The sequence below is a fragment of the Vigna umbellata genome, chromosome 3 (assembly GCF_029865625.1).
Source record: "Vigna umbellata cultivar VRB3 chromosome 3, Vumbellata_1.0, whole genome shotgun sequence".
Classification (NCBI taxonomy): domain Eukaryota; kingdom Viridiplantae; phylum Streptophyta; class Magnoliopsida; order Fabales; family Fabaceae; genus Vigna; species Vigna umbellata.
Genome location: NC_142167.1, coordinates 33,591,395 through 33,618,789, shown reverse-complemented (window position 1 = coordinate 33,618,789; position 27,395 = coordinate 33,591,395). Strand labels below are relative to the sequence as shown.

Genomic DNA, 27,395 nt, shown 5'->3' with positions numbered 1-27,395 from the left:
AATCTGTATTAGTGATGTTTCAAACTTACAGTATTCAACTCTACCAAAAAACTTCAGTATTCCGCTCTAGCATACGTATTTAAAAGAAATAAAAAAATGTTAACTTAATTAAACTACTTTAAATTTACCAGGATTTAGAAATTACTATAAATTATTTACTTTTTATATTTACATAATTAATCAGTTTAACTCGTTATATCAAGACTTTAACTGCAATACAAACATTTAACACCAAAGCTGTCTTTATCAAACTGTATCGTACCCAAAAAGGAAATTTAGGAAACTAACCATTGAAATTAGTTAGCAATTAAATTGTCAATACTGATGTCATTGCTTTTTCTGAGGATGCAATCACCATGTACACACACTCAACCAACCCACTGATTATTTTGATTCTAACTTCAATCATTAATTCTTCATTCGTTGAAGTGTCAGATCATTAGTTCCATTCTACACGTCTTATTTTGGGGGATTGGTGGAAATTCAGAAAGTGGTCCCAAAATAAATCATAATTTTGCTACCTTTTATTCATAGTGATAAGGTGACAGAAATGAGAAACGAATTCTACAACAAATTTTCGTTTTATTCAGCACCGTATGCTAAAAACAAAATTGTTCCACGTAAATACAAGAGAATTCTCCTCCATAACCAAAAAAAAGCACAAATGCTGAAAGAACGGACCTACAAATCTGGAAAACCGTGACCACAGGTAATAATAATCATAGCATCATTTCTGCTATAAAAACTATACACCTCGTCGATACTCCAGTTGCTTTGTGTTCTCCAGCAAAATCTGCCAGCCAACAAAGAAACAGGATTTAAGCAGTGAAATTAATGTAAAACTTGTTTGGACTCCTCTTAGTATAATCACAAAAGTGTCAGCAGGTTCTTACTTCTCGAATGTAGTTTGTTATTGCTTTGCAGCCTTCGATTGCCAGTTGCATAACATTTTCCAAAATGTCAATTGGTAGTTTAGAATCCATCTATAGACAGTAACAACAGAAATTAGTGCAAATAAAATTAAACTAGGAGCTTTTCCATTCTAAACTACGGAATATGGCAGGGAGTGAACGAATGAAATAAGCTGGATGAGAAAAGAAAAGCATTGCATGCTTTTCATAATAATGATAGTAGTAAATTTCTGATTAAAACTTTGAAGGTTCACAATCTCAACCAGCCTTTACATAGTGGCACGTGTTCGAAACAAATTTAACTCCATAATATCAATCTAAGAATGGGAGCAATAAACTGACTGATAAACTGTCATTGGAAAAAATCTATGCCAGCCCCACCAAATGAAGTTACCCTCCCTCTCTGTTTTGTGGACCATACATGAATTTCATCCTATAATAAGGTGGCGGAAAGAATATATCAACTATATTTCTTCAGTCAAAATTTAAAGTATCAACAAAAGATCTGCAACTAAAAAAGTAAAAGATGCTGAACTGGAATTCCAAATAAAGAGTTACCAAGTATGATACTAGTGAAAATTAAGTTACACTTGATCAAACATTAACTCAGACTAAAAAGAAGATTTGTCATGACATAACTCCATCAAAGGGTACAACAGCAAATCACTCTATCAGGAACCTTCGTAAGAAGTATCTGTTGATTAAAAAACAACTGATATTTGAAAAAAGATTCATGTGTACAGCAAACTATTAAGTTGTTAAATCTGAGGCGAGCTTAGATAAGCTTCTTTTGGGGATTTCCGAACATGCACCTATTCCCTCGAGTAATCAAGGGTTAAAACTCTACTGTTCTCTCCAAAATCTCTAATAACAAGAACAGTTTTTGAAGGAAGAGGAATTACAGCTTCAACACCACCAGACTCTTTACTACGTGAGTACCAATGACTGAGAGAGCAATAAAAAGTTTTCCTTTCTGTTGAACTAATTTACCTGGTTGACTACACAATAGATACAAAGAAAATAACAAGACATGAATTAACCTGAAGCAGTGTTACTTTATCCAACTTTGGCAGAATTCCTAGGTTTACATCAGGACCTCCAGCACTGTCTTCTACATAGTTCAAATCTGTACACATTCAGAAACCTTTAATAATTAGGGCAGCCCGTGCATCAGAAGTAGACAGAAACAAAACAGACATACCACACTTGTATTTAGCCAGTTCAAATTTAGAGTAAAAACAGATATATACCAAGCAGACTTGTGCTGTTAAGGTATCCGGCACTGCAGGATGTTACAAGATCACGCATAGGGATCCCAGCATCGGCAAGGGCCAAAGTTGCAGCATTTATACAAGCAGATCTAGTTCCTATAAAAGACATGTCAACATCACCCAAAATTAATGTACATATTAAATGAGTAAAGAGAGAAAATAAAATGGCAATGACAGAAGAGAATCACAAGATCCCATTATCAAGTCTTAGTTACCTCCATCTGCTTGGAGAACTTGGACATATATATCTATCTGCAAATTTAATAAGTAAAACATTAGGGAGGACTAGGGGAAAGCAAAGCACATGACAAAATAAGTTCTTAATGTGTAATAAAACCTGAGATCGAGGCAATAGATGTGTCAATATAGATGCTTCCATGGTTTGCCGAATAACCAGGGAAATTTCAGTTGATCTCCTGTAGAATGAGAACTTCAAATCACGTAGTAAAAAATAAGAAGTGATCCTATTATCCTTCTGTAAGAGAACCTTACAATGAGAACCATATTAAAACTATGAAGGAAAAGCAAAACAGGATAACATTTATATCTGCAAACATTGATGGTTAAGCCATTCAAAACTATTCAGTGAGTTTTGGCCAAAGATTACTCAAAAAAGTCAAAGCTTGCAAAAAAGATTAAAAATGAGAAAAGGCAGTAAAAGGGTGCATGGGGTTAAGCTTTTCATTGTTTTATCATAACCCATTGCTGAGCCTGTAGTCAGCTATATCAAAGGCATGGAGCAGCCAGCCCCAAAAACACTACAATACGTTAGTGGATAGCAAGATAGTTGTTACATAGAAAATTATGAATGCAAGATTAAAAAAAAAATTAATAATCAAAATTTATACTCTAAAAGTCTAAACATGCATTACCACCATTGCTATTAAATTCTTACCTCAGTAAAAAGATCAAAAAGTCCAATTTACAAATTACAAGGCACTCTTAAGATAGATTCTACTAATGCAACATTCATTATCATCCTAGTAGTCTATGCTCCAATACCATTTTGATAAGTATAAAACTACGAATATATAAAAAATAAGTGAAAGGTCAAAAAGAATAGGAAGTTAAACAAAAGCAAGTAAATGAGCAAAACCTGTCACCCTTTGATTTCCTCATGCGATCTCCAGTGCTAAAATTAGCCATGCTGTACTCACACCGAACCTATAGACATACATTGCACATAAGCAACAATTAAGTTTTTGTTACAATTCATATAAATACAGACAACATAACTTAGAAGAAAAAAAAACTACCAGAGCATGGTTGGTTATTTGGCTTCTATTTTGCACCTGAAATGCAGAGAAGTTACTAAAGAAAAACAGCAAATCATCTAAAGCTCAACTACAACATCAAAGTTTTTTAAATGTCTAAACCAACTAACACTGAAAAAGGATAGTTAACAATCCTTAAATTACATAGACAAATTTTCATTAGCAAGGTAAATAATTAAACAGTACCTCTCTAGGGCCATAGACGGCAGCAATAACTTTTGTATTACCCATCTCAAACATAGCAGAACTGTTTTCAAAATAAAAAAACTTTATGGTCAAATGCTTCAAATGATATCACAACTTAATTTTCTAAAAAGCTAAAATTCATTTACCCATCTGCTTTGGATACAGCACCAATTTCTGCACGAATTTGTCGCATCTACAATATACCATAAAGAGAGGAGAAAAAGTTAAAGGCAAAAGATCAGTAGAGAAAGAAATATAAAATCATAGATTTAGATCCTCTGCAGTGAAGGAATAACACTTTAGAGGATAAACTGCAGTAATAGTCATTGAGATTTTAATAACTTCATAGTTTCTTATACATGTACATATATTTTATCGCACTCTTAAATACTAAATTTTTAATAAATAGTAATAACTTCACCTTATCCTCTAAAGTGCATCTCCTCATTTTAAATAGTCGAATCCCAAAATCATGTCCAAATCACAGCTGTTAAATAGGACTGAATTCCATAGGCCAGACCTTAAAATGCTGCTTTCAATTAGCTCATTTTGTCATAGGACCAAGTTCATATATCTCACTAAAAAAGGTTGGTTAGACATCCTTAGGGTTAGAACCCTCCATTTTCTTACTTTTATCATTTGGCAAACTACAACATTTGATGGAATCCTACTGGGCTTAGTCTTCCTTTTGTTTTTTTACTTTTCCTAGCTTAGCTCTTAAGGAGTATGAGTTACTATAAATACCCAACTCCTCTCTTGTATTGGCACTTTTGAGATTAATGAGAATTGAGTTTTCTGAATCAGAAACTATTCTCTCTTGAAAGTCATAGGCTAGAGAGTCCAAAGACTCCCTCTAGCCACCTTCCAAGCACCTCTCTCACTTTCATTTTCCAACTTTCACGGTGTTTCTCTCTCATCATCCACGCATAATCACTTCTCCTCCAATCTGCTGCCGGCACGCGTCAAAGTTCCTTCAGCCACGCGTTTTATGTCAGATCATCTTCAACGCATCATTTTCCATTTTTCCACTCACGCATCTGCTAGGGTTTCTTCCTCTGAAACGCATCTGCTAGGGTTCCATTTCTCTCTTCACAGATTCACCTCTTCATCAACTATAAACCTTATTCTCTTCACAGATTCACATCCTTTTCACCATTTCTTCATTTTCACCGTTTGATCTAGCTTCTGGATCGATTAAAAACCTCTCCTCACCTTGTTTATCATGTTCCACCGATTAAACACCTTTTGTCACCGTTTAAAATTCATTTTCCACCGTTTAAACCTAGGTCTAGAGTTTCGTTGTGTGCACTCTCAGTTTCCTTAGATTTCCTGAGAGTCATTCTTCGATTTAGAGCTCCCTCTCCATTCCGCTGCGTCTTCACTCGTAGGAGAAGCTTCGAGGAGTCCGCGTCGCGCCTTTGGTCACTTCTCGGAGTCACTCGTCCATCAAGTGGTATTCAGAGCAAGGTTCGAGCACGCGTCAACAGATAAGTTGTTCTATCTGTTCTGAATGTTTTTTCTCATTTGCTTTGCGTTTGTTTGTTTTTGGTTTGTTCTTGTTTGTGATTCATTTTTTTTCTCTGATTCACGAAATGTTGATTCAAGTCTTCTGTTGAATCTGTGTCTGTGATATCTTGATTCTGAGTTTCTTTTTCTGTTTCGCATCTCTGTTGCGTTTTTCTTCATTTACGTGGTGTTCATTCATCTTATTTTGTCTCGGTTTGCTTTTGATTCTGAGCAATTTGTGCTGTTCTTTTAATTTCTGATTTGTTCATCATTTTCTATTACTGTCTTGTGATCTGGTTTGTGTCTTCATTGAATCAATTCCAGGTGTTTTCTGGTTTGATGTTGAACTCATTTTCTGATTTTGTGTTCGTCTGTGCCTTGAGTCAATGTTTTTTTTATCATTTTATTCGGTGAATCCAATTTGTTTGAGTCTTTTAATTTGAAAATCCATTTCTGTTTTGTCTATGTCATGTTACTTTGTTTTAATTGTCAATTAAATCTGAGTTTAACTGATTCAATTGAATTTTTGCTTTGAGTAAGATCTGTCCATCATCATAAGCAGTGACATTCAATTGAATGAGCTTGATGACAGACTTCAACAGCAGTTTTAATGTCATTTCATTTATCTGAAGCTGTTGAGTTTTTGATGCTGACTATTACATGTAATTGTATTGCATTTCTGAAATTCTGTGAGCTGAAAGTTGAATCTGCTTGTGGATAGCAAATGCACACCAATTAAGCTATGAAATGTTGCATTGAGCTTGGGTGCAAGATGCTTACAGCAGCATCAGCCTCTCTTTTGGCCAGCTACACCGAACTGGTTTTTCTTTGAAGTCTGTGTTAATGTTTTGAGTGTGTGTTTGTTCTGCTTGGTATTAGTTCATTGCTAAGCTTCTAGTTCAATCATATTCAAGAGTCATTTGTGTTTGCTGTTTTGTTATTCAAGTTCAATTTCTACAGTTTTGGTTAAGAGTGAAATTTGATGCTAGAGTCAAAAGTTATCAATGAAACCAATTATGTGTTTTCTTTTTTATTAAGTTGAACCATTAATCTGATATTAGTCTATTGTGGATTGTAGCAAGAGCTGTAAGTCAATAACATTTGAAGCAATTAAGGATTAATCCTACTGTTACAAGTTAAAAAAAAAAAAAAAAGAGTTGAAGGACTTAGTGCAATTCACAATAGCTGCCTCTAATTCATAACATCGAATATGAAAAATAAAACAAGTTTCTCTGAGGCACAATGTCAAACAGTTTGGTATGCCAATTTATAAATCAAATCTGTTCAGTATTGGTTCAACTTAAGTCCCTTTTCTTGCTTTACTCATCTGTTCTAGTTCTATTCCTTAGGTTCTATTTGTTGTGCTTACTTTGATCAAAGCTTTGTTTCTTGTTTGTCTTAATTGAATTTCCTGGTTTTGTCTCAATGCATGTGAACTCTGATCTGCTGTTCTTAATTTGAAGCTTTTGTTGCTTTCATAATCTAATCTAGAGTCTGTCTACAGTGGTTATTGTATTGTGCTGTCAATTCCTTTGCTTTAGTGGCTGTTCTGTTCTGTTCTACCTGTCTGTCCATTACTTTGCCTTAGCATAGCCTTGTATAAAATTGAGAAGTTTTTACACTTTGGTTTATGGAGTTTGAAAGAGGTTTGTGTGCTTGGTAGCATCTTAGGTGGTGGTGGTCTGAAAGATTCTCCAGCTGTGTACTGCCAAGGGAGAATCTCCCTTCCAAACCTTTCCATTTTGAGTGCTTTAAGCTTTTAAAAAGAAGCCTGAGTGTTGTGAGTTTTGTAAGGCTGATTTGGCCTAATTCCTTGGCACTTTGAAATAGAGAATTCATTGTTAATCTAACTGTTTTGTGATTGTTCATTGTGCAGGAAAAGAAATTGGATCAATTAGATTGGATCAGTTGTGGTTTGCTTAAACTGACATTGCATTCATTTTGGATTATAAACTGCTTGCTGAAATCATTGAGATATTATATGTCTGAATGTGATGATTACTGATTTCATGGTTTGCTTACAATTGTTGAAATCTGTTGGATACTTATTAGCACCATCATTCTTTCGTTGTTGAGATCAATTTTTCCAAATGCATATAGAAAATATTTTCCTGGTATTAATCACATGCAGATTTCAGTTTTGTTCAGATTGATTGATTGAATACCTTGCATGCCACCTAGTTAGTTGTTCATGAACTGATTTATGCATGAATTGATTTGCTTGGAGTAATTAGGCTTGTGCATGAACTTGTTTTAACTGCCAAAGCATCATTCCATTTGAAGAAGTGACTAAAGCACTTAATTTCCAATTCTGACGTTGTGGTTGAACTAAGCACATAATTCTTTTTACCCATTGGATTGATCAAAATTTAAATTAGAATTGACTGGTTGTTTAAATCAGTTTAGTTCAGCTTTGAATTACACCCATTGCATCTGGTTTAATATCCATGTCCTTGTGTATTTTGCTGGAGTTGGTGTAATTTCTGTGAGCAGATCTAAACCGAATCAGTGCAGGGAGAAAGTGAAGAATGAATCTGCTGATTAGTTGAGCACAAGGAAGAAAATACAACAAAGTCCACTAAAAACAACAACTAGAAATAGCATTAATCAGGGAAGTTGCTTAGCTATATTGCTTCTATTTGTTTAAACTGTTTGTGTTATAGCTTGCAATTTGTTGGATGTTGTGATTTGCTGAATTGGAATCTGGTTTGATTTTAATGTGTGCAGAGCTGATACTTGAGAGTTTAGCTTGAGCAGAAATTTACTGAGAAAATAGCAACCTAAGCACTTAATGTGGAAGCTTTGAACTAAAGGGAATTATTTAGTTTAATTGCTTCTGACTGTTTAAACTGTTTTGGACTTAAATTGTTCATTGTTGGATTGCATGATCTGCTGATTTAGTGTGAATTATCTGTGCAGATTTGCTTTCATTGGAATTCAATTTATGTACAATTTTAATTGAGCAGCCGCAGAATTTTAATTGAAAGTTTAGAAAGATTGTGCAGCCATGAGAAAGGGAAGTTCTTACTGCCCTGTATATTCTTTTGCAATCTGTTTTAACTAAGTGAATACTCACAGCAGTTTGTGCATTTGTGATTATAGGATAAACCAGAAACTAGAAAAGGGGCCAAAGTTGGCCGAACCAGCAACAGGAGGAGTGTACATTTTTTGGCACAAAGACTTGGCATTAAAAGTGGATTGTAGCTGACCCAGACCAGACCGTGGCAGCTGTTTGAATCTTTTTGTAAATTGTTTTCTTCATTTTTATGTGTAATAGGTTTTTTGTGTCAGCTTTCCTTTAATTTGTTTGTAATAGGCTTGTGTTAGCCTACTGTTAGTTTCATTTTTGTTGTGTAAAAGGGCCTTTTATAAAGTCCAAGTTCTTTGGAAGAGTCTTTGGTGCTCTTTCAAACTCTTGGCAACTTTATTTGCTTTTATTTTTAGCATAGCTAGACAGGTGAATGTGTCTTGTTAGCCAAAGCTACAAGCTTCACCATAGGAGTAGACTTTAATATTGATTTGTTTTGTGTTTTACGTTTAGGGGTGATTTAGGCTAAAAGGGATTAAACTCTAAGCCTTTTCACATTAGAGTCCGAGAGTCTAGTCTTTTATTTGTGCTTAATTGTTTGAGTTGTGTACTTTGTTTCTAAAGGTGATTTTAGTTTAAGGGGTAATTAGTTAGTAGCCTAAGACATTTCTGGCAAGGCAAGACTTGGTACTTAAGCAGCTCTTTAGCTCACCTCTCTTACCTGGGACTTGTCTAAGTGAAAGTTTTGAACCCTTTAGATTAAGAAAACTTTTAAAAACAAAGATGTCTTCTTATGGTTCATATAGGTCTTCTAGGATAGATAAAGTTGATGAAATGTTTAAAAAAGCTAGGAATCTTCCATCATTTGGTAAAGACATAGGTGCATTAACATACCTAGCTTGGGAGAAAGAAATTGATAAAATAAATCCTTGGTTTTATGAAGAGAGTGAATATTATGTTCTTAGTATATATCTCTCTAAGTTAGAAGTGCATGCAAGTGAGTGGTGGGATGAAAGACAATATCATGTTAGGAAAGGTAGAAAGTCCTCCATACGTGATTGGCATGATTTAAAAGCTTGCATGAGAAGAAAGTTTGTGCTTTCAAGCATTAAAAGAAACCTAGAATTAATTAGGGATTGCATTGATGATGGAAAACTTTTTCTTGAGAGTTTAAAGGATCATGGGTTTCTTCGTAGAGAATTAGAATTTGGGGTAAGACTTAAGGAGATCAAGGATAAGAAAAGAGAAAAAGAGATTGAGAGAAAAGAAAAGGAAGAAAGGAAAGAAGAAGAGAAGAGAGAAAGGCAAGAAAGAGAGAAGAAAGAAATGGAGAAATTGTTACTGATGACAAATCCTATTCTTTCAAAGACTGTGGAACCTAAAAGGGAAGGTTTCCAAATCTTTACTTCTTTTCCAATAATTGATTACTTTTCAATTTTTGACTTCTCTTTCAAACCAATTGTCATGAAAACATTTTCAAAATATGACAATTCAAATCTTGAGTTATTGTTATCTTTAAGAAAACAATTAACTCAAGATAAAATTGAATTTGGACTTCTAAGATTTTCAAAGATTACTAATCAAAGTATTAGAAGTTCTTATTCTCTTGTTTTTAAAGAAAAATTCTTTCTTGGATTGATATTAACCGAAGATATATTTGATGTGTATTGCAGATTCGTGTTTGATCCAGGAGGAAGAAAACTAGATCTAAAAGAATAAGGTCATTCTAAGATGGCCATGCTCCCAAAGATGGTGTGGAGCTTCTTCATAAGGCGATTGCCAGATTTGAGGACAAATCTTTTCTTAAGAGGGAGGGCATGATGGAATCCTACTGGGCTTAGTCTTCCTTTTGTTTTTTTACTTTTCCTAGCTTAGCTCTTAAGGAGTATGAGTTACTATAAATACCCAACTCCTCTCTTGTATTGGCACTTTTGAGATTAATGAGAATTGAGTTTTCTGAATCAGAAACTATTCTCTCTTGAAAGTCATAGGCTAGAGAGTCCAAAGACTCCCTCTAGCCACCTTCCAAGCACCTCTCTCACTTTCATTTTCCAACTTTCACGGTGTTTCTCTCTCATCATCCACGCATAATCACTTCTCCTCCAATCTGCTGCCGGCACGCGTCAAAGTTCCTTCAGCCACGCGTTTTATGTCAGATCATCTTCAACGCATCATTTTCCATTTTTCCACTCACGCATCTGCTAGGGTTTCTTCCTCTGAAACGCATCTGCTAGGGTTCCATTTCTCTCTTCACAGATTCACCTCTTCATCAACTATAAACCTTATTCTCTTCACAGATTCACATCCTTTTCACCATTTCTTCATTTTCACCGTTTGATCTAGCTTCTGGATCGATTAAAAACCTCTCCTCACCTTGTTTATCATGTTCCACCGATTAAACACCTTTTGTCACCGTTTAAAATTCATTTTCCACCGTTTAAACCTAGGTCTAGAGTTTCGTTGTGTGCACTCTCAGTTTCCTTAGATTTCCTGAGAGTCATTCTTCGATTTAGAGCTCCCTCTCCATTCCGCTGCGTCTTCACTCGTAGGAGAAGCTTCGAGGAGTCCGCGTCGCGCCTTTGGTCACTTCTCGGAGTCACTCGTCCATCAACATTTGTAGCTTTTAAGTGATAGGTTTTAATGTTTATCAGAACTAAGGTTATTGATTGCTTCTAATCTGTTTATATGTTTTTTTGCAGTTCAAAATGTGCCCTTACACATTTCCATTACCCATGGCATGGCTCATCTATGTATAACCCATATGCAGAACTATCTACAGATCTTATATATACTAATTAACATAAAGCTTCAGTAATTCATGACTATGTAAGAATTCATGTAGGATATTATTATTTATTAATACTCCGCATTTCATACGCTTCATGAGTATTCTTGAAAGATCTAAAGGAACCTTTTTTGGAATGAATATTAAGTGAAGAAAAAAGGAGGAAAAAAAAAGCCCAAGAAAAAAATAATAGCTGTACCTCCATGGGTCTGCGACCATCCAGTCGAAGTCCTTCTGGGCTGACGTATTCCATCCTCAGGTCAATCTATGGCAGAGACAAAAAGGAGACAAAGATGAGACATAAGCAGCTGGATTTTGTTTTATTTTGCTTTATATTCTTGGCTTCCAAAAAAAAATGATATTTTCTACTAAAGTTATTGAAACAAAATGGTGAGATTTTGCAGAATCTGTGTAAGGACTTGGATTTGAGTCAGCAAAAAGGGGATGACAAGTGGAAAAGATGAGAGGTTGAGTACTTTAAAATAAAATTACATTAGTTTTGAAACATTGATTTTTAACTCATTCCTCTTGTCTGAGAAACCATTCCTCTTCCTGCAAGCTCTCTCCTCCCCCTATATCTTCTCCCTTTCCCTTCTTCACACTGAACCATTAAATTCTCGATTAGGTGCTGCCCCAACGATCACAAAGTAGCGGGTCTTGCTCTTAGTCGATCAATTTCTCTAATCAGAACCGGTAAGAAAACCCCCTTTCTCATGTGCCCTAGGGTTGTAAGCATGTGATTGAACTTGTTGCATGCAACCCATTTCGTTTTCTTCCGTAATCTAGCTTCTATTGGGTTCTAAGATTCGTTTTCTATCATCAATTGATGATTTATAGGTGATTCTAACATTTTGAGAGTGCAAGCAAGTGGTCTAGGGTTCCTACTTGAGCTTGGTTGTCTACACTAGAGGTAAGGGGAGCTAGTTCTACTTTTGATTTTACTGTGTGGAGTGAATGCATGATAAAATTTGTAGTGGTTTGTGGTGGAAGCATGAACTTGGTTCTAGCTAAACTTGAAATGCATGTATGAAAGTGTGTGTTATGTGTATTTGGTGATTGATGTCTATAAACTGTTTGGAATGACTTAGAATGATGGAATTGTGTATGTTGGAACTGTTTTAGCGTGAAAATTCTGTGGTAGTGCTGTTAGAAAGGAAATAAAGTGTCTTTAGGGTCAATTTTAGGCCATTTTAGAGGAAGTGAGGTAGGGATTTTGAGTAAATGAAGGCTGCAGTGTTCCTGGACTATTTGGGCAGCCTAGACAAGTCCATTGTGACTTGTTAGAAACATAAGAGTGGTCGGAAACATGTTCCAAGTAGTAGAATCAAATTTGGGTCCCTAAGTTGTTGAAGTTAGTGTTTTGGAGCTGAAAGTGAACTTTAATCACTTAAAAATGGTAGTAGGAATGCTTAGAATCAGTTGGACAAGTTTAATTAAGTCTAAAATGAGAATTAAGAGTCTAAGAAGTTGAGAAAAGTGGTTAGAAATGGTCAAAGGGAGGTTCTGTTACCATTATGCAGAATTCTGCATAATTCTGCAGAATTCTGCAGAATTCTGCAGAATGCGCAAACTGACCGTTCGTCCATGTCGGATTTGAACGCTCGGTCATGCCATGTGCTGAGTGACGTTCGGTCAAATGTTGGTTTGATTAGCGTTCGTCCTTGTCTGGGGAGCGTTCGGTCTTAGGGGATGATATTAACAACGTTCGGTCATTGGTTTAAATAACGATCGCTCAAGTTATGGTTTAGTAACGATCGCTCAGGTGTTGGTTAGTAGCGTTCGTTCAGTTGATGGTTTAATTAGCGTTCGGTCAGAGGTTGAATTAGTAGCGAGCGTCCATAAGTAATAGCGAGCGTTCATGTTGGTGGCGTTCGGCCTTGGTTTAGTTGCGATTGTGAGTGTTCGGCCTTAAGTTTGTATTCTTAGGGTTGAATCTTAAGCGTCCGGTCTTGATATTGGTTAGTGATCGCTAGCGCTCGGTCTTCATGTTTGATCGTTGAGCGTTCGTCCAAACAAAGTCCGCCCAAGGGATTTTGACGTTCGTTCAAACAGTGTCCGACCAATGGGTTTTGGACGTTCGTTCAAACAGTGTCCTCCCAAGGGCTCTTGGCGCTCGTCCAAATAGTGTTCGTCCAGTGGTGATATTTTCTGTTATGTTTTCTCTCATTCCAATAAGTTATGTTATTTAAATATTTCGGTTACAATTTATGAATGCATCTTCATGTGATCCAGATTGGTTGAAAGTGTATGGTTATAAGTGGTTTATGATGTACATTGTTGATCCAAAAGGAATATCATAAGATTTAAAATGGTAGGATTGAATCGGAAATTTAGATCTCTCGGTGGGATCAGTTAGTGTATTGAATGAATGTAAGAGGCTTCCATATGGGGGTTATCCCTAACACTCCAACGGTCTTTCATTCTCACTTAGAGAGGATTGACGCGTGTGGTGGGAGTAGTGGGAGGTCCTAGGGTAGACGCTATCACTGGAGGTCTATTCCGCGGTAACGGACTAGCCTTGTGTATGGTCGGGTGGAACCCCTCGGCAATGGCTTTGCAAAGCAGTAGAGGCCATCACAAGTGCACAACCCGCCCCAGCTCTACATACATTCTATGTCCGGACGTGTCTAGAGTCTTAACATGATAGGATGCTTGTCTTGATGAGTTTTATGAAATGAATGCTTATGTTTATGATGACTAAGGTGTTTATATGTGTATGGATATTCTGGTAACTGCTAGATTGATTGAAAATGAATTGTATGTGTTGCATGTGTTTGCCTTTCCCCTTGCGATGATCATCCAATCCTTTGGATGTGAGCAGTAGGTGATGATGTACCTTTGGAGCAAGCTTTGGAAGTTGAGGAAGACCCAGCCCCTAGTGCTTAGGATTTCTACTAGCTAAACAACTCTTTATTTTGAAAGACTTCTAGCCTTCATTTTAGCATGATCTGTGTTTTGGAGAATTATGAACTTGTACTTAAGTTTTAAAGTTTCCCAGCCAGACTTGGATAACTGTACTCCTTAATTCTATCTATTGTGTACTCTTAACTGCTTTCTATTATTATAATCGCTGCATTCTACATATATACATTGTTATATATTTTGGGATGTCAGCATGTGACACCCGGGCACTGATGAGAGTGCGGGGAGTGACGCCGGTGCAGGTAGCATGGTGCAGGGGGCATAGACAAGGAGCGGCTCCTGGCAAGGCTTCCGGTGGAAGGGGTACATGGATGAATCGAACATACACCGGAATGAGAGGGATCTGGAGACTATATAGGTATGGGACTATACCATTGAAGGATAGCTTAAAGGAATTGATTTGACTACTCATATCACCAAATGCATTTGCTTTTCGGTTGCCCGACTCATAAGAACTCCATGGTTAAGCGTGCTTAGCCTAGAGTAATTCTAGGATGGGTGACCTTTTGGGAAGTTTTCCCGGAAAGTGTGCGAGTGAGGACAAAGCACACTAGAAAGCCTAGTGGTGATCTGTGGGGGCAGTCGACGGTCCCTGTGACGTTACAATCTACCGAACAAACTCCAGTTGCTATCTAAAGATTAGGATGTAAACAAGGTTACAAAAAATCAAGCAATCTGAACTTTGAATGAATATCATATAGACAACAACAAACATTTACCCAATAAGTGGGGCACTAGGTAAATAATATTGCAGAAATAAATATTAGAAATCAGCAAACAACAAAATAACAACGCATTTGAAGAAAATAAATCTGGTCGTGTCCCTACCCTTTTAAACATTTAAGTTTGCTCTTAATCTTACTGCAAGCAAAGAAAAAGAGGAAAGTACACCACGGACATAAAGATATTGTAAAGGGGTGGTTCTCGAAGCAAATTCAATCTGCATACTGTTATTATTTTTATTTTATTCTAGCACTCCCCGAATTTCAACAAATTTCTAAAGGAGAATGAGCAGGCTTTTAGTTTAATAGTTACAGAGGAAAGATTTGGGTCAATTATATATGAGAAGGACAGTGTTCCCTTCCCACTTAATAAACTAACAACACAGAGCAATGATTTTAGTGACTCGGTTATGCTATAGATCAATTTTATGGTTGAGTGGTATGCAAGTTCAAGATGCAGGATTTTTAAGAAGAGTTTTTGTGAGATCGATACAAAGGGCAAGGAAGGGTTATAAGTTTGATTGAGAGAACGATATAGTATAGGAGTAATTGGTTATCAAGATGTTCAATGTTTGAAGCTTATACAAAGCTGTCGTAAACTCCATTTTTCTTGGTTGTAAATGTTGAATTGATTAAATTAGAAAAGCATAGCAACTTTTACGAGTTTAACAGAAAATAGGGATTGGGTGGTGAGTGGTGACACTGCAAGGCACTACACATGACAACGCAAACATTGAAAGGGTTTGAACTTTGATGACCAGAGAGAGAGAAAAGGAAAAGTACCTGACTGACGACGAGATTTGCCGGTGGCTGTTACGCTCTGTGTGGCGACAGCGAGAACGGAAGTTGGTCCGCGCATTGCAAACGAGCCTAGTATAGGCAGGGTTCCGCTGTTCGGTGTTTAAATAGGTCACTAAATAGGTTTAATAGGTCCTATTTTTTTTTCTAGAAAAATCAAATTTAAACACCGAACAGCGGAACCCTGCCTAGACTAGGCTCGTTTGCAGTGCGCGGACCAACTTCCGTTCTCGCCGTCGCCACACAGAGCGTAACAGCCACCGACAAATCTCGTCGTCAGTCAGGTACTTTTCCTTTTCTCTCTCTCTGGTCATCAAAGTTCAAACCCTTTCAATGTTTGCGTTGTCATGTGTAGTGCCTTGCAGTGTCACCACTCACCACCCAATCCCTATTTTCTGTTAAACTCGTAAAAGTTGCTATGCTTTTCTAATTTAATCAATTCAACATTTACAACCAAGAAAAATGGAGTTTACGACAGCTTTGTATAAGCTTCAAACATTGAACATCTTGATAACCAATTACTCCTATACTATATCGTTCTCTCAATCAAACTTATAACCCTTCCTTGCCCTTTGTATCGATCTCACAAAAACTCTTCTTAAAAATCCTACATCTTGAACTTGCATACCACTCAACCATAAAATTGATCTATAGCATAACCGAGTCACTAAAATCATTGCTCTGTGTTGTTAGTTTATTAAGTGGGAAGGGAACACTGTCCTTCTCATATATAATTGACCCAAATCTTTCTTCTGTAACTATTAAACTAAAAGCCTGCTCATTCTCCTTTAGAAATTTGTTGAAATTCGGAGAGTGCTAGAATAAAATAAAAATAATAACAGTATGCAGATTGAATTTGCTTCGAGAACCACCCCTTTACAATATCTTTCTGTCCGTGGTGTACTTTCCTCTTTTTCTTTGCTTGCAGTAAGATTAAGAGCAAACTTAAATGTTTAAAAGGGTAGGGACACGACCAGATTTATTTTCTTCAAATGCGTTGTTATTTTGTTGTTTGCTGATTTCTAATATTTATTTCTGCAATATTATTTACCTAGTGCCCCACTTATTGGGTAAATGTTTGTTGTTGTCTATATGATATTCATTCAAAGTTCAGATTGCTTGATTTTTTGTAACCTTGTTTTCATCCTAATCTTTACAGAGCAACTGGAGTTTGTTCGGTATGTTTTCAATTGAGCAGTGTTATTAATTCGAACTGCTCTCTCACTCATCTCACTGCATGACCCACAAACTACTTGAGCCAACACAAACTTTTAAATGACTCAGATTCATCAAAATCTCACCATTTTGTTTTAATAACTTTAGTAGAAAATATCATTTTTTTTGGAAGCCAAGAATATAAAGCAAATAAAAACAAAATCCAGCTGCTTATGTCTCATCTTTGTCTCTGCCATAGATTGACCTGAGGATGGAATACGTCAGGCCAGAAGGACTTCGACTGGATGGTCGCAGACCCATGGAGGTACAGCTATTATTTTTTTCTTGGGCTTTTTTTTTCCTCCTTTTTTCTTCACTTAATATTCATTCCAAAAAAGGTTCCTTTAGATCTTTCAAGAATACTCATGAAGCGTATGAAATGCGGAGTATTAATAAATAATAATATCCTACATGAATTCTTACATAGTCATGAATCACTGAAGCTTTATGTTAATCAGTATATATAAGATCTGCAGATAATTCTGCATATGGGTTATACATAGATGAGCCATGCCATGGGTAATGGAAATGTGTAAGGGCACATTTTGAACTGCAAAAAAGCATATAAACAGATTAGAAGCAGTCAATAACCTTAGTTCTGATAAACATTAAAACCTATCATGATGGACGAACGCCCGAGGAGAGGTCGATTGAAGCTGCGCGAATACAAACCGGACCTCCTCGAAGCTTCTCCGACGAAGAATACACAACGGAAAATGACAAAAACAGAGGGTTAAACTCGATAGAAACCCTAGAAATGGAAGGAAACCCAATATGAACCGATTAATCGGTTCAAAATGAAGATTGAACGGTGGAAAAGGTTTGGAACGAATCAAAAGTAATTTTAATCGGCTAAAATCAGAGAAAATGATGAAGGATGAAGAAACCCTAGACAAATGTGCAGATGATTTTGTGACAGTGGAAGAAAGATGAAGAAACTTGTGAATCTGATACTTACGGAGGAGAAGAGATGGATTTGTGATGAAGAATGGCTGGCGACGAGGAAACTCTTGAGTGGAAGAACGAGATGTGGTTCTGCGAGATGGAGAAAAAGCTCTCACGAAAGAGAGAATGTGGCTGTGCGTGTCTGATGTGTGAGAAGAAAAGCAAATGATGTGGAATGAGGGAGCGGACGCGTGGCTGAAGAAGGAATTGAAAAACGCTGACGCATGCGAGGTGGCAGCGAAGGAGAGGTGGCGTGGAGGAATGAGTAGCACCGTGGAATTTTGGAGAAATGGAAAAATGAGAGTGTGCTTGGAAGGTGGCTAGAGGGAGTCTTTGGACTCTCTAGCCTATGACTTTCAAGAGAGAATTATTCTGATTTCAGAAATATAATTCTCATTCAGCTCAAAAGTGACAATACAATAAAGGAGCTGGGTATTTATCTTGAATTAATTGTTTTCTTAAAGATAAGAATAACTCAAGATTTGAATTGTCATATTTTGAAAATGTTTTCATGACAATTGGTTTGAAAGAGAAGTCAAAAATTGAAAAGTAATCAATTATTGGAAAAGAAGTAAAGATTTGGAAACCTTCCCTTTTTTGTTCCACAGTCTTTGAAAGAATAGGATTTGTCATCAGTAACAATTTCTCCTTTTCTTTCTTCTCTCTTTCTTGCCTTTCTCTCTTTTCTTCTTCTTTTCTCTCTTCTTCTCTTCTTAATTCCTCTCTTCTTCTCTCTTTTCTTTTCTCTATTTCTTCTCTTCTTAATTTCTCTCTTTTTCTCTCTTCTCTTTTCTCTATTTCTTCTCTCTCTCTCTTCTCTTCTTCTTTCCTTTCTTCCTTTTCTTTTCTCTCAATCTCTCTTTCTCTTTTCTTATCCTTGATCTCCTTAAGTCTTGCCCCAAATTCTAATTCTCTACGAAGAAACCCATGATTATTTAAACTCTCAAGAAATAATTTTCCATCATTAATGCAATCCCTAATTAGTTCTAGGTTTCTTTTAATGCTTGAAGGCACAAACTTTCTTCTCATGCAAGCTTTTAAATCACGCCAATCACGTATGGAGGACTTTCTACCTTTCCTAACATGATATTGTCTTTCATCCCACCACTCACTTGCATTTTCTTCTAACTTAGAGAGATATATACTAAGAACATAATATTCACTCTCTTCACAAAACCAAGGATTTATTTTATCAATTTCTTTTTCCCAAGCTAGGTATGTTAATGCACCTATATCTTTACCAAAGGATGGAAGATTCCTAGCTTGTTTAAACATTTCATCAACTTTATCTAACCTAGAAGACCTATATGAACCATAAGACATCTTTGTTTTTAAAAGTTTTCTTAATCTAAAGGGTTCAAAACTTTCACTTAGACAAGTCCCAGGTAAGAGAGGTGAGCTAAAGAGCTGCTTAAGTACCAAATCTTGCCTTGCCAGAAATGTCTTAGGCTACTAACTAATTACCCCTTAAACTAAAATCACCTTTAGAAACAAAGTACACAACTCAAACAATTAATCACAAATAAAAGACTAGACTCTCGGACTCTAATGTGAAAAGGCTTAGAGTTTAATCCCTTTTAGCCTAATCAACCCTAAACGTGAACACAAAATCAAAGATACAAAAACACTAAAGAAACCAGCGGACTCTAATGACCCCTACGAGATACACAAATTAAGTCAATATTAAAGTCTACTCCTATGGTGAAGCTTGTAGCTTTGGCTAACAAGACACATTCACCTGTCTAGCTATGCTAAAAATAAAAGCAAATAAAGTTGCCAAGAGTTTGAAAGAGCACCAAGGACTCTTCCTAAACACTTGGACTTTATAAAAGGCCCTTTTACAAAACAAAAGCTAAAGCTAAGAGTAGGCTAACACAAGCCTATTACAAACAAATTGAAGAAAATAATTACAAAAGAAAAACTATACTAGGCTGCTACGGTCCTGGTCCTGGTCCACTTCATTCATTTTGATGCCAAGTCCTTCTGCCAAAAAAAAATGTACACTCCTGTTGCTGGTTCGGCCAGCTTTGGCCCCTTTTCTAGCTTCTGGTTTATCCTATAATCACAAATCACAATTGGAATCAATGTGCCTTATCTACACACAGATATCAAAAGGATTAAATTCACACAATATAAAAGATTCTTCCCCTTTCTCCTAGTCTCGTACACTTGATGCAGCTATATAAATTTCTGTTGCTCTCAAATGACAAACTGCAATCAAAGATTCACAATCAATTCAGCAGAGTAACCATCAATGCTATCAATTTCCAGCTAAGACAGAAACAATTAAGTAATCCAGAGGCAACAAAATTAAACAACTCCCCTAATTAAATGGTTGGTCTATCTTGCTGTAAACTCTACTAATATTCTGCTACTGCTTAAAATTCTTGACTCCAAATGTTTATCAACTCTGCACACAACAACATCAAACCAGATTCCAATTCAGCAAATCACATCATCCAACAAATTGCAAGCTATAACACAAACAGTTAAACAAATAGAAGTAATATAGCTAAGCAACTTCCCTGATTAATGCTATTTCTAGTTGTTGGTTTTAGTGGACTTTGTTGTAGGTTCTTCCTTGTGCTCAACTAATCAGCAGATTCATTCTTCACTTTTTCCCTGCACTGATTCGTTTCAGATCTGCTCACAAAAATTGCACCAACTCCAGCAAAAATACACAAGGACATAGATATTAAACCAGATGCAATGGGTGTAATTCAAAGCTGAACTAAACTGATTTAAACAACCATTCAATTCTAATTTAAATTCTGATCAATCCAATGGGTAAAAGAATTATGTGCTTAATTCAACCACAACGTCAGAATTGGAAAGTAAGTGCTTTAGTCACTTCTTCAAATGGAATGATGCTTTGGCAGTTAAAACAAGTTCATGCACAAGACTAATTACTCCAAGCAAATCAATTCATGCATAAATCAGTCCATGAACAACTAACTAGGTGGCATGCAAGGTATTCAATCAATCAATCTGAATAAAACTGAAATCTGCATGTGATTAATACCAGGAAAATATTTTCTATATGCATTTGGAAAAATTGATCTCAACAACGAAAGAATGATGGTGCTAATAAGTATTCAACAGATTTCAACAATTGTAAGCAAACCATGAAATCAGTAATCACATTCAGACATATAATATCTCAATGATTTCAGCAAGCAGTTTATAATCCAAAATGAATGCAATGTCAGTTTAAGCAAACCACAACTGATCCAATCTAATTGATCCAATTTCTTTTCCTGCACAATGAACAATCACAAAACAGTTAGATTAACAATGAATTCTCTATTTCAAAGTGCCAAGGAATTAGGCAAAATCAGCCTTACAAAACTCAAAACACTCAGGCTTCTTTTTAAAAGCTTAAAGCACTCAAAATGTAAAGGTTTGGAAGGGAGATTCTCCCTTGGCAGTACACAACTGGAGAGTATTCCAGACCACCACCACCTAAAATGCTACCAAGCACACAAACCTTCTTTCAATTTCCAGAAATCCAGAGTGAAAAAGCTTCTCAAGTAATAAAGAAATGGCTAGGCAAAGATCAAAGTAATGGACAGACAGGTAGAACAGAACAGGACAACCACTAAAGCAAAAGAATTTACAGCACAACAGAGAAACTGACTCAAGATCAGATTATGAAAGCAAACAAAGCTCAAATTAGAACAGCTGAACAGATTTTACATGTAATGTAGACAAAACTAAGACATTCAACAATGACAAGCAAGAAACAAAGCTTTTGATCACAGTAAGCACTCAAACAGGATCCTAAGATCAGTTCTAGAGTAGATTTCAAAAGCAATAAAAGATCAAGAACAAATTGCAGAATTTTTGTAAACAAATGTTCAAACTGATTCACTTTATTTCAGACTTGTAGTGCAGCATTTAACATTGTTAATTTCAGCCTTATGCACTGTTTTACAATGAAATCAGTAGAATCAACTCCAATTACAAGTGTTACTGCTAGGTTCAAATTCAAATCACAGATTTAGTGGTTGTTTTGTACAAGATTACAAGTACTGCTGATGTGATGCAGATTTTTGTGGACTTAATCATCAACCACTTACAAATTTTAAGCCAGAACAACTTTGACACAAAGGTGCAGTAACACAAGTCAAATCAAATTTAATTCTGCAGAAAAGAAATTAAAGCACTCAGACACAATGACTGTAGGATGTACTGATGTTAGAACTTAGTAATGATCTAATACTAAGTAGAACAAACACACACTCAAAACATTAACACAAACTTCAAAGAAAAACCAGTTCGGTGTAGCTGGCCAAATGAAAGACTGATGCTGCTGTAAGCATCTTGCACCCAAGCTCAATGCAACATTTCATAGCTTAATTGGTGTGCATTTGCTATCCACAAGCAGATTCAACTTTCAGCTCACAGAATTTCAAAAGTGCAATACAAATTACATGTAATGGTCAGCATCAAAAACTCAAGACAGCTTCAGATAAATGAAATGAAATTAAACTGCTGTTGAAGTCTGCATCAAGCTCATTCAATTGAATGTCACTGCTTATGATGATGAACAGATCTTACTCAAAGCAAAAAAAACTCAATTGAATCACAGTTAAACTCAGATTTAATTGACAATTAAAACAAAATAACATGACATAGACAAAACAGAAATGGATTTAGAAATTAAAATACTCAAACAAAGACTTGCACCGAAATAAAATGAAATAATACTCATATAATGACTCAAAGGCACAGAACAAGAAAGCTTAAACAAATAAGTAACACTCAACTTGAAAACCTAAACGCAGAAATTGAGATCCAAGAACGAACAAACATATTTGAATCTCATACAGAAAAAACAACACATACTGAAACTGAATCAAGGCAAAACACTTTGAGAATTCCATGACGAACAAAAGTTAAACACAAGACAGTAAAGAAATTAACTAAGAACGCGAAAATGGAAGAATAAACTCAGAATCAAGACAGAATCAAAACACAAAACTAGAACAAAGACAGAGACACGAATCAAACTGAAACAAGAATCGAAACAACTCAATAATGGAAGAAAACTCAGAACAGAGACGAACCGAGATACTTACCTCTGAAGCGTGTTCGAACTTGGCTCTGATACCACTTGATGGACGAACGCCCGAGGAGAGGTCGATTGAAGCTGCGCGAATACAAACCGGACCTCCTCGAAGCTTCTCCGACGAAGAATACGCAGCGGAAAATGACAAAAAGAGAGGGTTAAACTCGATAGAAACCCTAGAAATGGAAGGAAACCCAATATGAACCGATTAATCGGTTCAAAATGAAGATTGAACGGTGGAAAAGGTTTGGAACGAATCAAAAGTAATTTTAATCGGCTAAAATCAGAGAAAATGATGAAGGATGAAGAAACCCTAGACAAATGTGCAGATGATTTGGTGACAGTGGAAGAAAGATGAAGAAACTTGTGAATCTGATACTTACGGAGGAGAAGAGATGGATTTGTGATGAAGAATGGCTGGCGACGAGGAAACTCTTGAGTGGAAGAACGAGATGTGGTTCTGCGAGATGGAGAAAAAGCTCTCACGAAAGAGAGAATGTGGCTGTGCGTGTCTGATGTGTGAGAAGAAAAGCAAATGATGTGGAATGAGGGAGCGGACGCGTGGCTGAAGAAGGAATTGAAAAACGCTGACGCATGCGAGGTGGCAGCGAAGGAGAGGTGGCGTGGAGGAATGAGTAGCACCGTGGAATTTTGGAGAAATGGAAAAATAGAGTGTGCTTGGAAGGTGGCTAGAGGAAGTCTTTGGACTCTCTAGCCTCTGACTTTCAAGAGAGAATTATTCTGATTTCAGAAATATAATTCTCATTCAGCTCAAAAGTGACAGTACAATAGAGGAGCTGGGTATTTATAGTAACCCATGCTCCTTAAGAGCTAAACTATAAAAAGTAAAAAAATACAAAAAGAGGACTACGTCAAGTACGATTCCATCATATCACTTAAAAGCTACAAATGTTGTAGTTTGCCAAATGATAAAAGTAAGAAAATGGAGGGTTCTAACCCTAAGGATGTCTAACCAACCTTTTTTAGTGAGATATATGAACTTGGTCCTATGACAAAATGAGCTAATTGAAAGCAGCATTTTAAGGTCTGGCCTATGGAATTCAGTCCTATTTAACAGCTGTGATTTGGACATGATTTTGGGATTCGACTATTTAAAATGAGGAGATGCACTTTAGAGGATAAGGTGAAGTTATTACTATTTATTAAAAATTTAGTATTTAAGAGTGTGATAAAATATATGTACATGTATAAGAAACTATGAAGTTATTAAAATCTCAATGACTATTACTGCAGTTTATCCTCTAAAGTGTTATTCCTTCACTGCAGAGGATCTAAATCTATGATTTTATATTTCTTTCTCTACTGATCTTTTGCCTTTAACTTTTTCTCCTCTCTTTATGGTATATTGTAGATGCGACAAATTCGTGCAGAAATTGGTGCTGTATCCAAAGCAGATGGGTAAATGAATTTTAGCTTTTTAGAAAATTAAGTTGTGATATCATTTGAAGCATTTGACCATAAAGTTTTTTTATTTTGAAAACAGTTCTGCCATGTTTGAGATGGGTAATACAAAAGTTATTGCTGCCGTCTATGGCCCTAGAGAGGTACTGTTTAATTATTTACCTTGCTAATGAAAATTTGTCTATGTAATTTAAGGATTGTTAACTATCCTTTTTCAGTGTTAGTTGGTTTAGACATTTAAAAAACTTTGATGTTGTAGTTGAGCTTTAGATGATTTGCTGTTTTTCTTTAGTAACTTCTCTGCATTTCAGGTGCAAAATAGAAGCCAAATAACCAACCATGCTCTGGTAGTTTTTTTTTTCTAAGTTATGTTGTCTGTATTTATATGAATTGTAACAAAAACTTAATTGTTGCTTATGTGCAATGTATGTCTATAGGTTCGGTGTGAGTACAGCATGGCTAATTTTAGCACTGGAGATCGCATGAGGAAATCAAAGGGTGACAGGTTTTGCTCATTTACTTGCTTTTGTTTAACTTCCTATTCTTTTTGACCTTTCACTTATTTTTTATATATTCGTAGTTTTATACTTATCAAAATGGTATTGGAGCATAGACTACTAGGATGATAGTGAATGTTGCATTAGTAGAATCTATCTTAAGAGTGCCTTGTAATTTGTAAATTGGACTTTTTGATCTTTTTACTGAGGCAAGAATTTAATAGCAATGGTGGTAATGCATGTTTAGACTTTTAGAGTATAAATTTTGATTATTAATTAGTAATATATATATATATATATATATATATATATATATATATATATTGCATTTGTTCATGTGATACAGTATAATTTTTTTTTAATCTTGCATTCATAATTTTCTATGTAACAACTATCTTGCTATCCACTAACGTATTGTAGTGTTTTTGGGGCTGGCTGCTCCATGCCTTTGATATAGCTGACTACAGGCTCAGCAATGGGTTATGTATCATAAAACAATGAAAAGCTTAACCCCATGCACCCTTTTACTGCCTTTTCTCATTTTTAATCTTTTTTGCAAGCTTTGACTTTTTTGAGTAATCTTTGGCCAAAACTCACTGAATAGTTTTGAATGGCTTAACCATCAATGTTTGCAGATATAAATGTTATCCTGTTTTGCTTTTCCTTCATAGTTTTAATATGGTTCTCATTGTAAGGTTCTCTTACAGAAGGATAATAGGATCACTTCTTATTTTTTACTATGTGATTTGAAGTTCTCATTCTACAGGAGATCAACTGAAATTTCCCTGGTTATTCGGCAAACCATGGAAGCATCTATATTGACACATCTATTGCCTCGATCTCAGGTTTTATTACACATTAAGAACTTATTTTGTCATGTGCTTTGCTTTCCCCTAGTCCTCCCTAATGTTTTACTTATTAAATTTGCAGATAGATATATATGTCCAAGTTCTCCAAGCAGATGGAGGTAACTAAGACTTGATAATGGGATCTTGTGATTCTCTTCTGTCATTGCCATTTTATTTTCTCTCTTTACTCATTTAATATGTACATTAATTTTGGGTGATGTTGACATGTCTTTTATAGGAACTAGATCTGCTTGTATAAATGCTGCAACTTTGGCCCTTGCCGATGCTGGGATCCCTATGCGTGATCTTGTAACATCCTGCAGTGCCGGATACCTTAACAGCACAAGTCTGCTTGGTACATATCTGTTTTTACTCTAAATTTGAACTGGCTAAATACAAGTGTGGTATGTCTGTTTTGTTTCTGTCTACTTCTGATGCACGGGCTGCCCTAATTATTAAAGGTTTCTGAATGTGTACAGATTTGAACTGTGTAGAAGACAGTGCTGGAGGTCCTGATGTAACCCTAGGAATTCTGCCAAAGTTGGATAAAGTAACACTGCTTCAGGTTAATTCATGTCTTGTTATTTTCTCTGTATCTATTGTGTAGTCAACCAGGTAAATTAGTTCCACAGAAAGGAAAACTTTTTATTGCTCTCTCAGTCATTGGTACTCACGTAGTAAAGAGTCTGGTGGTGTTGAAGCTGTAATTCCTCTTCCTTCAAAAACTGTTCTTGTTATTCGAGATTTTGGAGAGAACAGTAGAGTTTTAACCCTTGATTACTCGAGGGAATAGGTGCATGTTCGGAAATCCCCAAAAGAAGCTTATCTAAGCTCGCCTCAGATTTAACAACTTAATAGTTTGCTGTACACATGAATCTTTTTTCAAATATCAGTTGTTTTTTAATCAACAGATACTTCTTACGAAGGTTCCTGATAGAGTGATTTGCTGTTGTACCCTTTGATGGAGTTATGTCATGACAAATCTTCTTTTTAGTCTGAGTTAATGTTTGATCAAGTGTAACTTAATTTTCACTAGTATCATACTTGGTAACTCTTTATTTGGAATTCCAGTTCAGCATCTTTTACTTTTTTAGTTGCAGATCTTTTGTTGATACTTTAAATTTTGACTGAAGAAATATAGTTGATATATTCTTTCCGCCACCTTATTATAGGATGAAATTCATGTATGGTCCACAAAACAGAGAGGGAGGGTAACTTCATTTGGTGGGGCTGGCATAGATTTTTTCCAATGACAGTTTATCAGTCAGTTTATTGCTCCCATTCTTAGATTGATATTATGGAGTTAAATTTGTTTCGAACACGTGCCACTATGTAAAGGCTGGTTGAGATTGTGAACCTTCAAAGTTTTAATCAGAAATTTACTACTATCATTATTATGAAAAGCATGCAATGCTTTTCTTTTCTCATCCAGCTTATTTCATTCGTTCACTCCCTGCCATATTCCGTAGTTTAGAATGGAAAAGCTCCTAGTTTAATTTTATTTGCACTAATTTCTGTTGTTACTGTCTATAGATGGATTCTAAACTACCAATTGACATTTTGGAAAATGTTATGCAACTGGCAATCGAAGGCTGCAAAGCAATAGCAAACTACATTCGAGAAGTAAGAACCTGCTGACACTTTTGTGATTATACTAAGAGGAGTCCAAACAAGTTTTACATTAATTTCACTGCTTAAATCCTGTTTCTTTGTTGGCTGGCAGATTTTGCTGGAGAACACAAAGCAACTGGAATATCGACGAGGTGTATAGTTTTTATAGCAGAAATGATGCTATGATTATTATTACCTGTGGTCACGGTTTTCCAGATTTGTAGGTCCGTTCTTTCAGCATTTGTGCTTTTTTTTGGTTATGGAGGAGAATTCTCTTGTATTTACGTGGAACAATTTTGTTTTTAGCATACGGTGCTGAATAAAACGGAAAATTGTTGTAGAATTCGTTTCTCATTTCTGTCACCTTATCACCATGAATAAAA

At 35.9% G+C, this 27,395-nt stretch overlaps 2 protein-coding genes across 4 annotated transcripts; one reads left to right on the top strand and one right to left on the bottom strand.

The window, feature by feature from the left end:
* Positions 1-745: 745 nt before the first annotated feature.
* Positions 746-11,214, bottom strand: LOC148202303 (exosome complex component RRP41 homolog). Of its 2 annotated transcripts, none has more exons than XM_088111026.1 (11): positions 11,161-11,214; positions 3,789-3,835; positions 3,643-3,703; positions 3,439-3,474; positions 3,279-3,346; positions 2,520-2,598; positions 2,398-2,434; positions 2,162-2,278; positions 1,952-2,037; positions 894-983; positions 746-793 (listed from the first exon to the last, which is right to left on the bottom strand). In XM_088111026.1, the coding sequence occupies exons 1-11, from the start codon at positions 11,212-11,214 to the stop codon at positions 746-748; spliced, it is 723 nt and encodes a 240-aa protein (XP_087967152.1). The 2 variants fall into 2 exon arrangements, with proteins under 2 accessions (XP_087967152.1, XP_087967153.1); XM_088111027.1 differs by having other exon boundaries at positions 1,952-2,022.
* A 5,615-nt stretch (positions 11,215-16,829) lies between these two features.
* LOC148202302 (exosome complex component RRP41 homolog) lies at positions 16,830-27,172 on the top strand. Of its 2 annotated transcripts, none has more exons than XM_088108286.1 (11): positions 16,830-16,883; positions 24,007-24,053; positions 24,139-24,199; positions 24,368-24,403; positions 24,494-24,561; positions 25,320-25,398; positions 25,484-25,520; positions 25,640-25,756; positions 25,896-25,966; positions 26,935-27,024; positions 27,125-27,172. In XM_088108286.1, the coding sequence occupies exons 1-11, from the start codon at positions 16,830-16,832 to the stop codon at positions 27,170-27,172; spliced, it is 708 nt and encodes a 235-aa protein (XP_087964412.1). The 2 variants fall into 2 exon arrangements, with proteins under 2 accessions (XP_087964412.1, XP_087964411.1); XM_088108285.1 differs by having other exon boundaries at positions 25,881-25,966.
* Positions 27,173-27,395: the final 223 nt, after the last annotated feature.